At 37.2% G+C, this 17,452-nt stretch overlaps 1 protein-coding gene across 1 annotated transcript in view; it reads left to right on the top strand.

Annotated features, from left to right (window-relative positions):
• Positions 1–17,452, top strand: part of LOC108677990 (nitric oxide synthase, salivary gland) — a 44,462-nt gene that overhangs the window by 6,789 nt on the left and 20,221 nt on the right. Inside the window, exons 5-12 of the mRNA XM_047880457.1 lie at positions 1,915–2,016; positions 4,668–4,843; positions 5,321–5,443; positions 5,967–6,111; positions 6,780–6,884; positions 7,384–7,451; positions 14,743–14,853; positions 16,444–16,485. Coding sequence (XP_047736413.1) covers positions 1,915–2,016; positions 4,668–4,843; positions 5,321–5,443; positions 5,967–6,111; positions 6,780–6,884; positions 7,384–7,451; positions 14,743–14,853; positions 16,444–16,485 — 872 coding nt within the window. The remainder of the gene's footprint in view (positions 1–1,914; positions 2,017–4,667; positions 4,844–5,320; positions 5,444–5,966; positions 6,112–6,779; positions 6,885–7,383; positions 7,452–14,742; positions 14,854–16,443; positions 16,486–17,452) is intronic.

The raw sequence follows: 17,452 nt of genomic DNA, 5'->3' as shown, positions 1-17,452 counted from the left end.
CGACTCTTCGATGTTTGTTGTTCCGTTTTGTTGAATTCTTCCTTTCACGGGATCTAAATATCAGTGGACATCAATATGAAAAGCTTTAAATAGTTGCAGGTAGTGTGACGGCACAGTTATCCCGCATAAATTTAGTTGTTTTTACAATTCCCCCTTTCATTTAGTTTGCACAAGTTTTTTATGATTTTACTTCCCCTATTCACGTTACTAAGAGAGACCTACGAAAACGACCGACGTGGATAACTTTTTTAACATATTTAGTTTTTGCTTTCGTGGGTTAGAGAAAAATGTCATTTCAAATCTTTACAATGAAGAATGAATTTCATCGCAGCAACAAAGTTTCAAAGGCGTCACTGGATGATGTGTCTACTCGTGTGATCTCTAAATCAATTCTCATATTAAACAATTATGAGTAACATTTGTGTGGAAATATTCATTGATAAGGACAGGACTTCTTAACACGGCTGGTAGCCAAGAAGCTTGACTTTTTGTTTCGGGACTTTGTCGCGCCGTCCTGAAAAGTTTGAAAAGTTCAACTTACTGTCGCGGAAAACCTATCTCCTCCTACAGTTTTTAAGCTACAGCAATGAGACATATACCATTCGATTTGTAAAGACCATATCTATAGACTCTGTGATCACTTTTTTGAATTTCAGTCTGGTTCGTTTTTTATATGGGGGAGAAGGGGGAGGGGAGGGGGGAAAAAGGGGAAAAATGGGATAAAACGTGCTTAAAAAAAACTAAGGGGAAAATTAAAAAAGTGATCACAGAGTCTATAGGTATGGTCTTTACGAATAGAATGATACGTGTCTCGATGTTGTAGGATGATATTTGTAGGAGGAGATAGATTTTCTAAAGTACCCCTTTTTAGCCGTTTTCTATGAATTTCACGTTTTCTATCAATATTTTCGAAAAATTCATATGAGCAAAATGTTCTTATTTTTACATTTTACGCATGTATGTGAAGTTTCATGATGATCGGATAACAACTGTAGAAGTTTTTCCGGAGGGTAGTGGGTCCCCTTAAAAATATTAAGTATAAATTAGCAAAGTACAAATGGAATTCAACTGGTGCACGTTTGGTGAACTTCAAATTAATGACAGCGTTAAATAGCTAACGGCGTACAACTTGAACTCCCTGATTATTAATCCATAGACTCTTCTATGTTTGTTGTTCCGTTTTGTTGAATTCTTCCTTTCACGTGATCTAAATATCCACATCAGTGGACATCAATACGAAAAGCTATAAATATTTATTTATAAATATTTAAAGTCACACCTTTAGTGTGATGGCACAGTTATCCCGCATAAATTTAGTTATTTCTACAATTACCTCTTTCATTTAGTTTGCACAAGTTTTATATAATGATTTTACTTCCCCTATTCACGTTACTAAGAGATAACAACAGAAACGGCCGACGTGTATAACTTTTTTAACATATTTAGTTTATGCTTTCGTGGGTTAGAGAAAAATGTCATTTCAAATCGTTACAATGAAGAATGAATTTCATTGCAGCAACAAAGTTTCAGAGGCGTCACTGGATGATGTGTTTACTCGTGTGATATCTAAACCAAATCTCAAATTAAACAATTATGAGTAACATTTGTATGGAAATATTCATTGATAAGGACAGGATATCTTACCACAGCTGGTAGCCAAGAAGTTTGACTTTTTGTTTTCACTGGTAGGTGGTATGTGCTGGTGTTAAATTTGTCTTCAATATATTTACCCACCTCCTATAGCTAAATAAATTGTCATTTTTTCCTGTTACTTGCTATTCTATATGAGACATGCCTATTTACGATCACGTCACAAATCTTTAACCAAGATTCCTTGCGGCGGTTTTACTATACTTTGCATGACAGTGAAGAGATTTTTTCACCGTTATTTAGCTCTAGGGGAATTTGTTACAGGTGGTAGCTCGTAAAATGGGTCTAGACACACGCAGCCACGCGACGCTGTGGAAAGACAAGGCGCTCGTCGAGCTCAACCTTGCCGTGCTTCACTCTTTCCAGGTGAATTGTGCCTTACAGAAGACATATCAGCTTAATAATATAATAGTGGCTTCAGCGTTTAGTGGGACGTAGGCCTGTCGCCGATTCTTAACATCGCAGAACATTCACAGCATTTTGCGGTCTCGAACACGCAACTCACTGCTACAATTCTGCTGTGCTTAACCGCCCGGCCTCCTCGCCGATTCTGACCAGAAACTGGCGCACAGAGCTGGGATCGAACCCGCACCTCTCTGCTCCAATCTTGGTACACTGAACTGTAACCACTGGGCCACCCTGCCCAGAATTTTAATTAATGATGAAACTGTCATTTGTTAGGTGATTAAATCATTTGTTCAAGTATGATAAGATTATTTTTTAAATGATCATTATATATATTTAATGATATCATTTATTACATGATGAGAATTTTTTTATTGACTAGAGAAAATTTTAAAACGGTTTCATTAGTGCTGATATTTATCGAGTGTAGTATACAATTAAATAAGCCTTTTTTCCACGGTAACGCATGAATGAGCAGATTAGTTATTACTACTACTCTGTACTTACTGGCTTACCTTGAATTTAATGTCCCGCTTATAAACTCTCTACAGTAAAGACGTTATGTCACCAAGCAATGTCGGTTAAATACGCTAATGGTATGAATAAGCAAGTTATTGGCTACCTAATATTAGCTACCTCCCTGATACGTGGCGGATAAGTTAGCTTTCACCTGTAACAGGCTATACGAAAGTTGTCAGACTACCTCCAGTAAACATGGCATAATAATATACGTAATATAGTGGTGTAAGCTTAGATTAATAATGTAATATAGTGGTGTCAGCTCAGATTAATAATGTAATATAGTGGTGTCAGCTCAGATTAATAATGTAATATAGTGGTGTAAGCGCAGATTAATAATGTAATATAGTGGTGTGGTGTTAAATTTGTCTTCAATATATTTACGTACCTTCTATAGCTAAATAAATTGTCATTTTTCCTGTTACTTGCAATTCTACTCAAGAGACAAGGCTACTCGATTACGTCACAAATCTTTAACAAAGTTCTTTGTGGTGGTTTTTACTATATTGTGCATGACAGTAAAGAGATATTTTCACCGATATTTAACTCAAGGGAAATTTCTTACAGGTGGTAGCTCGTAAAATGGGTTTGGACACACGCAGCCACGCGACGCTGTGGAAAGACAAGGCGCTCGTCGAGCTCAACCTTGCCGTGCTTCACTCTTTCCAGGTGAACTATGCCTTTCAGAAGACATATCAGTTTATTAATAATAATAGCGGTTTTAGCGTTTATTAGGCCGTAGGCCTGTCGCCAATTCTTAACATCGCAGAACATTCACAGCATTTTGTGGTCTCTAACTCGCAACTCACTGCTACAATTCTGCTGTGCTTAACCGCCCGGCCTCCTTGCCGATTCTGACTACTGTATCCACTGGGCCACCCTGACCAGAATTTTAATTAATGATGAAGCTATCATTTGTTAGGTGCTTAAATCATTTGTTCAATTATGACTAGATAATTTGTTAAATGATCATTTGTAGGGTTTTATTACCTACGCTGGAGGTAATCCTCTTCTAGAAATAATCAAAAGTTAAGCGCTAAGCAGGATAAAAATAAGTGATCATCAATTAAGGCATTTTAATAAGAATTTATTCAAAGCTTCGTATTTGGGGCAGTTTCTTCATATTCAAGGCAGTTTGAAATCCATTTAGAAAACTGCGTCAGAGTTTAACTTAATTTTGGCAGAAAAGCAGATATTGAAGATTACTGGAGATACCGGTAAAAACAAACACATCATCACAATAGAGTCAAGAAGCAAGTAATAATTCAGATATTTCAGATATTTACCGTGAAAAGAAAACTTTTTTCCACGGTGCAGATTAGTTATTAATACGATGAATGAGCAGATTAGTTATTAATACGACTCTATACTAACTGTCTTACCTAAATTTAATGTCTCGCTTATAAACTAGCTACAGTAAAGACGTTATGTCACCAAGCAATGTATGTTAAATACGCTATGGTATAAGAATAAGTAAGTTTTTGGCTACCTAATATTAGCTACCTCCGTGATACGTGGCGGATAATTTGGCATTGACTTGCAATAGGCTATAGCTATATGAAAGTTGTCAGACTACCTCCAGTAAACATGACATAATAATATACATAATAGAGTGGGGTCAGCTTAGATTAATAATGAAATAGAGTGGTGTCGGCTTAGATTAATAATGTAATATAGTGGTGTCAGCTTAGATTAATAATTTAATATAGTGGTGTCAATTTAGATTAATAATGTAATTTAGTGGTGTCAGCTCAGTTTAATAATGTAATATAGTGTTGTCAGCATGGATTAATAATGACGTATAGTGGTGTTGACTTAGATTAATAATGTAATATAGTGTTGTCAGCTTGGATTAATAATGACGTATAGTGGTGTCGACCTAGATTAATAATGCAATATAGTGGTGTGATCTCAGATTAGACGATGATGACCTGCCCCTGATTCTCAACCACCGCTGTGCCTGGTTCGACTAGAATTTTCGCAACTAGTCGCGGCTTTCGCACCCCTAACTTGATTTCCCAAACTGGTTGATCTTACATAACTTCTCGGTCTCCCCGAGCTCATTCGATGTGAACAAGAATTTGCGTGGCCAGGTTCAGAACGTGACGATCGTCGACCACCACACGGCGAGTGAGACGTTCATGAAGCATTACGATAACGAGATGCGCGTACGTGGAGGCTGTCCCGCTGACTGGGTCTGGATTGTGCCTCCCATCTCGGGCTCAGCCACCCCTGTCTTCCATCAGGAGATGAGCATCTACTATCTCAGGTTGAGATATGATCATCTTCAGATGCTTTACCTCTGGTCAAAATTCTCGTATTTTCATCTTGAAGTGCCTTGCCTGAAGTTGAGCTTCTCGCATGAGCATTTTAAGATGCCTTGCCTGAGGTTGAGCTTATCGTATTATCATCTTAAAATGCTATGCCGATGGTTAGGATTCACATAATATCATCTTATAATGCCTTGCCCGCTTTAGATACAGTGTCTTAGGAGCTTAGGTCGATCATTCACTGTCTCGCACTCCGAACGTATTAGACACTGCACATCGTTGAGGATTCATGTGTCTCTTAACCAAAAGCTTCTTTTCGATTATTTCATTTGGTACAGTAATTGTGTGTGACACATTGCAAACTAACAAATTTGATAAATTTAATGAATAACTTCACTGTTTTTATGTAGTTAACTCTCAACCCTAGTAACATCTTTGTAAGATCAGTGTGTTTTATGACTACGATCATTCGCCAGCCCTTCGTACGAGTATCAGGAAGCTGCCTGGAAAAGTTACGATTGTCGCCGCAAGCGCGACGCAGCTAACCATGACAGCATCAGCATGACCAAGCGCACGTTCCGCTTCAAAGAAATCGCTCGGTGAGAAAAGCTTCTTCTTCACTTAAAAGCATAATTGCCTTACCGACGGAGACAGAAAATCCGGTTAATGCTATGCGTATCAAAATGCGAAAGTTACTGACTGAACGAGCCTAGCTATCACATGATATACACAGTGTAATTAGTTTAATCTATAGAAATGACGAAATTGAGCATCTTCCTACCTAATTAAAAATAATTTCCAGATTGAAGCAAAACCATAACTTATTGACAAAACATAATGGAAAGCTTGCAGAGAAATGAATGAGTCATGTTGTCCAGATTGTGATTCAGTTTTTACCCACAGCAGAAGTAGAGATCGGTTGTTACACTGATCACTATCGGTTGCAATGCCATTTTTCAAGGCCAACTGAGCCAGTAATAGCCCACACTAGGGTAGAAGGCGCATCAGTATCCGGAAAACGTATTGTTCATTTCTCTGAATAAAGAATAACGTATTGTTATTACATATTAATATTAACAACATATTGAATATTGATAACATATTGATATTATCTCATTGCAGGGCCGTTAAGTTCACCAGCAAGCTATTCGGCAAGGCGCTGTCTAAGCGTATCAAGGCTACGATCTTGTACGCCACCGAGACCGGCAAGAGCGAGTCTTACGCCAACAAACTGGCCGAGATTTTCGGCCACACCTTCAACGCGCAGGTGAGACTTACCAAGCATGAACAATGCAGAATAAATATTCGTGTAAACTAAACTCTGGAAATTTGTGAACGTGTTAATGTAGTGATCGAAAAGGTTCTAAACTGCTTTAACCTCAAAATTTCCATGAATTTATTATGTAAACTAAAAAAGTCATAATGAATTAATATATCTAATTTGAATTCTCATAACGAAATGATGTTATAGCTGAATCCGTCACTATTCATTGTGACGACTGCTAATACAGAACTTATTTCATAAAATGAAGTTTAGAGAAATATAGAAGGTAGGTATTTAGTCATGGCCTTATATACAAAAAAAAGTTATTTGGTCATGGTCATAATAACAAAACAATTTATCAGAAATTTAAAAGCAAAGAAAAGAGCCAGTATATTAACCATTTCTTAAGAATGAAAACGTCTCGGAGTCCAGCTCCATCGTCAGTTGAAACGACGATGTTGAAACGTCAAACGTCAGTTGAAACGTCAAAAAAACTGACGATGGAGCTGGACTCCGAAACGTTTTCATTCTTACGAAATGGTTAATATTCTGGCTGTTTTCTTTGCTTTTAAATTCCCGATTAACTTGCGATTTAAGCAATCTAGTAATTTTATTACTTAAAACAATTTATTTTGTGATGTCCTTAACAAGAAGAGATGGTGTGCGTACAGGTGCACTGCATGCAGGACTACGACCTCATCAACATCGAGCACGAGACCCTCGTCCTCGTCGTCACCTCTACGTTCGGCAACGGCGACCCGCCTGAGAACGGCGAGGTGGGCAGTAGTGCGGACGATGAGTAGTTAATACAAATACACAGATGATTAATACAAAGATAATTAACACAAAGATACTAATACAAAGACATTTAATACAAAGATAATTACTGCAAAGATAACTACTACAAAGATAATTAATACAAAGATAACTAATAGAAAGATAATTAATGCAAAGATAACTAATACAATGATAATTAATACAAAGATAACTAATAGAAAGATACATAATACAAAGGTAATTAATACAAAAATAACAAATACAAGGACATTTAATACAAAGATAAATAATGTAAAGATAATCAATACATGATAATGACTATAAAGATAATTAATACAGTGATAACTATTACCACTATTCTATAAATAAAAAATCTAAATAATCTCACATTAATGTTCATTTGATGACCCAATGCCGTTTTGATTATGGTTTTCTGAGTCATGCAGCCTTTCTCATGTCAACTCCACTGATTATTTTATATTTTCATGACGAGTGCAGAAGTTCGCGAAGAGTCTGCATGACATGAAGCGGAGCATCGCTTCTGAAGAGCAGGACGACATTCCTCGGTGAGAAAACTTTTCTTTAATCCGATTATTCTAAGCTTCTTATTTTCATTGCTCTTTGCTTGATAATAGTTTTATTGCCGGCCAAATAAATAGCACCTGAGATCCGTTTTGCATCTGGAGCCGTCTAACCTCTCGGTTAAAAATGGGCTTACCAGAATGCAGTATATTTCTGTATGAAGGAAAACTTCATCCGCACTGGTGAACCTTATTGGCTAAAGTTTATCTTCGATATCACTTAAAGCCCAAACATTTTGCGCCGAACAGCCTTTTCCTAATCAAAAATTATTTGTTGGGAACTTTTCAGGTTTTTTATTCGATTTAGACTTTAGACTAAATCGAATTTAGTCTAAAGACTAAATTTATTTTATAGACTCTTTTTATATTTTATATAGATATTTTATATTTTATATAGATTGAGACTTTATACTTTATTCGCTTTTTAGTTGATTCATGCGTATTTATCAAATCTGACGAACTCCTGCCATCAACCATGGAGCTTTTTGATAGACTAGTTCACGTCCATTAAACAGACAGAGTTTTATCTCGATGATGTTAATGCGTGTCTAATCGACTCGTCATTCAAAGCCTACTGACGACATCGCAATGTTGTGGCCTAATCCTGCTGTACCTGAGGCACCGTCTCGTGTTCCTAGATGTCAAATCATGAAACGTAATAAAAATTCAGTTATCTTTATATTCTTGGACCATATTTCTTGGTTCTCCCGGTTAAATTAAATGCTATTTCGTGTAAGAATTCAACTCCATTTATTATTTTATTCACCAAAGCGCGCATGAATTTCCAATTCATTTTCTAAATGCTTTCCAATTTTTTTCTTAAATTTCAGGCACGTCTCGAAATTATTTTTTTTATTTTTAATCACAATTTCCTTGCTTCTTGTTGCAAAATTTTATTTGTGCGTTCCTCAACATTTTCTAAAATTTTCAGACATAATAATTAATTAACTTCGTTTGAAAACCGAAACGCATAATACAATGATGCATTTATCTATTTTACGCAAGACGATTTACTACTCACCAAGCGTAAGCTATGTTCTTCCATTAATCGTCAGTAAAAACCTCGGCAGATTTTCGATATATTTCATTCATAATTTTTCCGATAATGATTATCATTTTACTGGCGTATATAGCTTCCATATTTAGGTATAGGCTTCTTGAGAAATCGAAATTGTAGTGAAGTGGAAAATTTGGGAAATTCTACTGCAAATGGGGAAAATATTTTAATCTTAACTAAATATTAACCCTAATGAATATTTTATTATTTTCCTTCTTTCACATTTGTGTGTGCGTGAAAATTATTCTGTAATGTTTTTATTGTCCGTGCGTGTCAAGAATAATTCTTTATGCATTTTATATCGCGTTTTGCTCCATAAATTTATTTTAATGTTTTTAATTGCTATGTATTTCTACAATGTTCTTAACTTGAGCTGTCGATTTGTTGAATGTTGAATGAACATAACAAATTTTTTCTCATGCTTAAAATTATTTAATTTATGTGTGACCGCATCATCCACAGTCAACAGTTAAATAGTTTTTCTCTATTATGAAAATTAACCAGAAATTTAATTTGATATCAGTATATTTTTGGCGATGTTTATTTCGAAATAATTATTGTATTTACTCACCCATGAGGACGGCGTCTGTTTATAAGAAATTCACCATGCATGACAAGTAGCTTTTGTTCAAATGACGAAGCCAATTTTGAATTTGAAGCCTTCGATTCCAGGTAACTGAAAATTATGTGTAACTGCATTTATTCGGAAGTATTTTTCGATACATGAATTTTCAGTTTGAAATACCAGTAGAGGGATAGTTTGTTCGCCGACATAGAGTGGGATATTCATCGCACTTTCGAACTATAGCGTAGATTCAGACACAGACATTTTCAAATAATGTTCTAGCTTCATGATCATAATGCCTTTGGAAATCCTTATTGATTTTAAAGTGATTTTTAATAGGGAATTATTTGAAATCAATGCAATATTTTTTACTTTTAAATTTTGTCGCCGTGTTAATTATATATACTTTTTCGAACCATTGATGCCGAAAAAATTCTGATTAAAAAAGTATTTGTCAGGCCAAGACATCAGAGCATCTTAAAGCCGACATACGAGATTCCTTCCTGTTGGTTAAAGTATTTTTCCTAAATATTTGCTCCTAATCCGTCAACTGGGAGTAAAATAATCTCCTAATTATGTGACCATTTGATTTTTTCAATTATTTTCAAAAAATCCGGGTTTATTGATATTTCATTAATTTACTAAGTGCAAATGAAGCTGAAGACACGCGCTTTTCTTCGATATTGTTAATCTTGTAATGTTTTCTGCGGAACTGTTCATTCGAGAGCAGGCTTTGCTCTCATTTGAAGCTGTAATCATGGCAGTATTTATTTATCTGCTTCTTCTTTACCTCTTTTTTTTTTGCTCGCAAGTTCCTCCTCGTACCAGTTCAACTACTCGACCAAGAAGGGATAAGTTCTATTCTCATTGACCGTTGAGTGTTGCGCGCCCGAGATGGCATGGCTTGTGATAGACTAGCGCCCCAGACAAAATTCAGAGGTGCGGCAGCTTCTGATTCTGGGCCTATACTTTCAAAAAAGTTAAGATATCGTAAGTTCATCAGCCAATCTTTGACGGCAAGCAAAATCCACCAATCATAGACAAGAAAATAGTGCATAAGTACTTACGTTCACTTAGCGAGTTTTGAAAGTATGGCCCCTGGTAATCAGAAGCTGGAGTGACTCTAAATTTTGACTAAGCTTTCCGCTGCGTGGTTTAGTTACCACGCGGCAATTTCTTCTCTCCGCACTATCACTGATTTAAGCGCCACACGATATTTTGATTTAGGCTGCCTTCTCTGATGTGATTTCTCTGGTGTGATTATGCCTTCGCTTCTTAATAACCAATCGTTCTCATGCTTTGGAAGCAAATATTTTTGAAGCGGAGAAGCTTTTGATTTGCTAGTTTTTATACCTGTATTATTTTTATCAACCGGTCGATAACAGGTTTCATTCAACCTCCCAGTTAGCTGACATTTATTTCAATATCGAACGTTCCTGTAATCGAGATTCTTGAATGAATCGTTGAGAACGCAGCCCCAAGACTGAATTAAATTCATAAATAAGGTTTTCTAACTTTACTTCGCAAGCCCCTATATAGAAGTAATTACATTGTTTCAGATCTTCCTAATACTGTAATACAACCTTGCAATCCCAGACAACTTCGTTGTTGTAAAATTCCCCAGTAAAACTTATTTAACCGTTGTGCTTCTAAAAATATTGTTTATTTACCATTAAGAGTTAGTTTAAGATGCGCATAAGGAGGACAGTGTTGACAAATAGTGTAGTGCACGACAAATCGCGATATCTGGTATATTGTGATTTACAGCATCTAGTACGCCCGCTCGGGTTTGTCGTCAGTAATCACCGTCTAAAACCCAGTTGCAGTCTCGATTGATAGATATCATTCATTTCGTGGAACGATATTTACGTAGACATTTTTCAAACAAGGAGTAGCTTTTTTTATTTTCTTAAAGCTTTTTTAGCGGAAAAACGAACTCCTTAGATCAATTTGGTGAAATAATTCTCGTTAATCCATATCTTCCAAGTTAATACTTAGCTCATGTCGTTCGTTCGTTCTGAAACAATTAATTTAACGAAATTTTATTGGTGTGATGCTAGTTTTTTGATCACCTAACTCATTGCTCAATGTTAGTGTGATGGTATGTGTGGTGAAAACCTGTATACTGTGGAAACCTGCGTATTCTTTTGCACCCACATCATCCAGGCATTTAGGCTGTGATCGGGTATCTGTTTGTAGTAAAATGCCTAGTAAGACACTAGCTCTAGAATCGGTAAATAAAAAATCGATTTGCGCAATGTCGAACCTAGTATGATTGTTCGCTTGGCTGATTGATTTTGATGCGCTTAATTACTGCTACTGAGACTGATTTCAATTTTAGCGTTCTAACTTTGTTTTATGAACGACTTCATGATTCAGCAGTAATCATTTTATGAGTGTGGCATCTTTAAAATATTGTTCTACCCATATTTTTCACAATCTCACTGAAGCAACTAAACATTTTTGTCGTCTAAAAACCAAGTTCGCTTTATTTTTAAAACTACCCACATTTTTATAAACTATATCTTTTAAGATTAACTGTCCTCATTATATAAATAAACTTAAACCAGTTACTTCAAAACTGTAAGCAGGCAATGAGTAGTAAGTGTAATACACCCTATTTTGTTATGATAAAGAGTTACGACGTGCATTACCATATCTTCGTTAAGGCAGGAACTAATGCTCGTTTCTCTCCCTCAGTCTATAGGCTTAAATCTGAGGCATATTACCTGCACCGCTTAAAAACGCGCTTTACACTCCCGAGCGAAAAACGTTATCTTGCTCAGAACGATCACTGATATTCACAAGAACTGGCACGGAAACATATCGCGTGAATAAATTAATATACACTGCGCTGCACGTTTGATGTTAATTTTTGGTTTCCCCTTCGCCTGACAAGCCTTCATTTCAATGGTATGTTGAAGTGCTGTGGTTCTAAGCTAGCAAAGAAGTCACGAACTCTACATCAATTGTGAAGAAACTAAAATTTGACCATAAACTAACTTGCTTTATTTCACTCGAAACTCTGGTTTCGCGAATATATGTGTTTTAGTGTACATTTTTAATATCATTAATTTCAAAATTCAAATTCCCAAGCAGTGAGCTTGACGTTGATGATTTATTAAATGAGGGCCCATGATTTTCGTGTTGTCTTTGTCTAGCACTCAGACTACAAAATTTAAATGTTTTATATGACATTGAATACGAAAAAATTTTTCTCACTTTAGGTTCCGTGCAGTAGCAGTCACAATGGCGTTTTCGATTATTTTTACATGCAAGTTATTATTCGCCTCTAATAACGCATTCTACACTGAGTATAACTACAAATTTTGTGTCTAAAGATCCATGCCTTCTTAACATTATTTTTCACTGGGAAACTATGTTAAAAATATAACTAGTTTTTCAATTTAATTTTGATACAGTTTTTAGTTTATCGTTTTCTGGTGGTATTTTTTTCATGGTTGTCAATAACACTGTTTTTTTATAATATTCACACCTGAGTTCCATCAGAGTGTAGATTGTTGATTGTCTTGTTGTAGACGTAGCGTATTGTCGTGCACTCGTTAATTGGTGGCGAGCGAGTTTTCGTCTATTTAATTGTTGTACAATAGCAACCCACCAGACTTCTGATGTTGAATAATCGTTGTTTCAACGAAATCAACTAGTAATCAACGTTGTTCAACAAAATCAGCTCGTAATCAACGTTGTATCAACGAAATCAAATCGTAATCAGCGTTGTTTTGACGTAATTTGCATGGAGTGTTAAGGCTTTTATATGCGAGTCATAGACTATATAGCTGTGCGAGAATCCCAACAATTGTTACCACAATTTTGATCTTTATGTTGATATGTTTACATTATCAGTCAACTTCATAGCCAGGATAGGCAATGATTTTAAATGCCTCGTAATAGTTGTGAGAATCCCGCCTCTGATCTGTTACTGTAAGGACCGGGTTTGGCTTTAAAGCCCCGAAAAACCCTTATTCTATGGTTTTCAAACCATGGGTTTGGCTCAGCTTGGGGCCATACTTTCAAAACTCGCTAAGTGAACCTAAGTACTTACGCTCTATTTTCTTGTCTATGATTGAAGAATTTTGCTTGAAAGGCCGTCAATGATTGGCTGATGAACTTACGATCTCTTAACTTTTTTTGAAAGCATAGGCCCTGGTCAGTAAATTGTTAAGTTCATACCTGTGGCCGAGGCAGCGCGCTAAATTGAGCATGTACACTGTGCATTTAGCATGCTTAAGCGAGACATATTTGTGCATTGCAACCATCCTATGTTAGACAAATAAGACTTATTCCATGCAGTGGCTAACTACATCTAAGAATTTTAGTCGCAGATTTTTATGTGTAACTATTAAGCATAGCTAATTTCCCGCTGTTCTTTTTTATAAATTTTTGAGAGTGAAAGGTCTTCTTGGGCTTGAAGAATATTTTTCCTTGAGATTTTCTTTGCTGAAGTTTACAAACTCATTCATTCTGCTTTGTTTTGATCCTGGCCTAAATTATGTCTTGGCGTAAGTATTATTCTCAGCTTCATGCAACACAATTATTTCATTGCTTTATTCCAATTCACCTTCAAGCTTTAACGATACAGCTGGTTCCTCAAATTTTAATATTGCTCTCATACTTGGCTTACCAAACGAACAGTATGCTTACTGCCGTACTATTTATTGCTATTGCGCTAATACCCGTTGCCCTTCCGTGGTATTATTTTTAAATTTTTTATTGTTTCTTATTCATCGTGCAGGATCAGTTAATTAACCCTGCCCAGAAAAGCAAAAATTCTAACTTCAAATTTCCGTTAATGGAACCATTTATACAGAAGGACATTTTCTTTTAATTATAAACACAATGTATTACTTGTACCAATTTTACGGTAGAATTACGGATATAAACGCAATTACAGGATTTCTTTAGATTTAATTGTAAATTGCATTTAAAACATCGAGTCGAGACACCTTCTTTTGAGCACTATAGCAGACCGACTAAATTTTGTCGCTTGATTGTCAGACGAGAACGCCACTAGATTGTATTCTTTTTGGATTTGTCAGCCGCCACATTGTAGGAAGCTTTTATAAAATGACAGACTTTCAAGTTAGTAAAATTTACAGAAAATTCTGACAAAAAATGAATAAATTTTTTTCTGTTCTCTTTGTTCGTGATTTTGAGTTAACTTTGTGAATTATTAATGAATTTCATTACTGACAAGCCAAATAAATTACGATGCTTTCATTCCCCCATAATTTATTGTACTTCGGCAGAATATTATCGAAGTTGTGAAACCATATTCGCATCTTATGCTGCCCAGACCTTTACGGGATGATTTTTAAAGCTTATCATTGCTGATCTCACATTTTTGTAACTGATCCGTACATTACAGGAGCTTATTTATTTTTTATACCTACGTGAATCCAGTGACATCTGACGCTAAATTTGAGGTCACGCTTTGTGGAATCGTAATCAGACCACTGATCCCGGAAACGTATCAGGACTAATTAGTGTGCATATAATAAATTATTATTAATCGACTTATTAAAATATTGGCTTAGTGTGTCTGTTAATCATATTACTAAGCCCATTAACATGATATCACGCTTCGTGTATTCTAAAATGTCCTCCGTATTCAACGTATTAGCAAAAGTTTTAAGTCGCTTTGCTCGGGACAGCTTGAACCGCAGCCTGTCGTTCATGCGGATGAACAGCGTCGCCGACGCCGGCACTCCAGTCCCCCAACGGCGTGCTCACCTCGCAGAAATCTTGTCCTTCCATTGACGACCTTCACGTCACGGCCCTTGAGCAACGTTAGGTTAGGCAGATAGTGCTAAGTTATTTATGATGTGTGTTAAAATATACATAGGTGATCACGTAGAGCCCTTGAGCAACGTTAGGTTAGGCAAATAGTGCTAAGTTATTTTTTTCATATGTATTAAGAGCAACGTAGAGCCCTTGAGCAACGTTAGGTGAGGCAGATAGTGCTAAGTGATTTATAATCTGTTGTGTGAGGGATAGGATTATCGATCACTTGACTGCTCACCATCTCGTATCAGATTGTCAACATCGTTTTAGTGCCGGGAGATCCTGCACCACTAACTTATTAGCTACGTTGAACGATTGGACTCGCCTGCTGGACGAAAGGGATCCAGTAGATGCAGTGTACCTCGATTTTGCCAAAGCATTTGACAGTGTTCCGGCTGAGCGGCTGTTGCGTAAAGTGAAGTCTTTGGGAATTGAGGGAAACGTACTCCAATGGATCAGAGGTTTTCTGGTAGGTAGACGACAACATGTCAGTATTAACGGAACCGTGTCAGACTGGGCGTCAATGCGCAGTGGCGTGCCACACGGAAGCGTTCTTGGGCCTATTTTGTTCGTCGCTTTTATAAACGATCTGCCTGAAGCAGTGTCCAGCGTGTGCTCCGTGTATGCCGACGACACAAAAATTTATAAAACAGTGAAGGATGCGTCAAATAAAGCGCAATTGCAACATGCCCTTGACAGTTTAGTTAACTGGGCTGATACGTGGCAGCTGCGTTTTAATACTGACAAGTGTAAATTACTTCACCTCGTGAAGAACAATGAACAGCAAGATTAGAGTATGAGAAGACATGGTTGCAACGAGAGAGTAATGATTGAAAAGTGTAGTGTGGAAGTTTATGTCGACAAGGAGCTGAAATTTTCTAAGCATGTTGAAACGCAAGCTAACACATCCAACAAACTTCTTGGATTAATCAGACGCTCATACGAGTTCCTAGATGCAGAAGCGATGAAGCAGTTGTTTGTTGCTGTCGCGCTCCCGAATCGAGAGTTTGGAAACGTTGTGTGGCCACCGAGGTTTGAAAAGGACAAAAATTTAATAGAGAATGTTCAAAGACGTGCAACAAGGATAATTCCGAGCTTGAAGGGCAAGTCCTATGAAGAAAGATTAAAGATTATGAAGCTTCCAAGTCTAAGTTATCGACGTCTGCGTGGGGACCTCATTGAAGTAGACAAGCATACTCATGGTTTGTACAAGGTCCCCGAAGGATTACTAGAATTTGAAACAAGAACCAACACCAGGGGCCACGGCTATAACTAAAAAAACTGCACTGCAACTTATCCACGCGACAACATTTCTTCTCGCTTTGAATCACCGACATGTGGAACAGCCTCCCCGAAGACATCGTTGGCGCTCCAAGCATGAACGCGTTCAAGAACAGACTAGATAATGCTATGGAAAAATATATATTCAGATTTGAAATGCCTAGCACCATATCTAACCCGGATGTAGTAGAATATACATAGGTGATCACGTAGAGCCCTCGAGCGACGTCAGGTGAGGCAGATAGTGCTAAGTTATTTGTGATATGTGGTAGAATATACATAAGTGATCACGTAGAGCTCTTGAGCAACGTCAGGTTAGGCAGATAGTGCTTAGTTAATAATGGTGTGTAGCAGAATATTATCCATATATGATTATTGACTACCACGTATAAAGCAGCCCTTAAGTAACATCAAGTAAGGCCGCTTTCACACAGGGCGGGAAATCCCGCCGGCGTGAAAAAAACCGCCGCGGGATTTCCAGCGCTATCATTCACACGAGGCGGTCTTTCACGCTGGAATCTATCAGACTTGCAATGCTGTTATCCGTAAAAGTGGTCCTCAGTTTTTGTGAACTATATCTATAAATGGCTGCTCATAGCAAAGAAAAGAAGGCTCTCCTTTTATATTTGCTGCATTAAAGACGGCAAAGAAAGAAAACGAGGTGCTGGGTTCACAATACAGTAAAATTAAGGCCACAAGAAGGTGAATTTGCCACACTATTCGGAAAATTGAAGTAAAATTCTTCAATTATTGTCGAATGTCTCCCGAAAGTTTTGATGGATTATTGTCTTGTGTGTAAGTAAAATTAACCCACAACAGCACGCAGATGAGAGACGCCGTGCCTGCTATTGAAAAACTTTAACTCACACACACTCTCGCCGACCCACTGTCTGTACCACACTAGGTAGCGGCGTGAAAACCCGCCCCGTGTGAAAGATTACATTGAATACCATTGCAAGCTAAACTGTAGCTGGAAATTCCGCCGCAGTTTTAGCTTGACACACGCGGTCGTCAGGCGTGTAATTTCACGCAGCGTGAAAATTCGTCGTGTGTTAATAGCAGTGCACATTTTATACGTTTGCTGAGGTTCGGCGGGAAATCCCGCGGCGGTTTTTTTCACGCCATCGGGATTTCCCGCCCTGTGTGAAAGGGTCCTTTGGCAAACAAAGCCTTGGGATCTTCATAAAATACTGAAATGCCCAATACCATCACGTGTAGGTGACCCAGTGGTTACACGTTCAGAGTAACAAGATTTGAGCTGTGTGTACTTGGACTTACCTT

The sequence above is a fragment of the Hyalella azteca genome, unplaced genomic scaffold, assembly GCF_000764305.2.
Source record: "Hyalella azteca isolate HAZT.00-mixed unplaced genomic scaffold, Hazt_2.0.2 contig5416, whole genome shotgun sequence".
NCBI classification, from domain to species: Eukaryota; Metazoa; Arthropoda; class Malacostraca; order Amphipoda; family Hyalellidae; genus Hyalella; species Hyalella azteca.
This window is presented reverse-complemented; position numbering and strand designations above follow the sequence as displayed.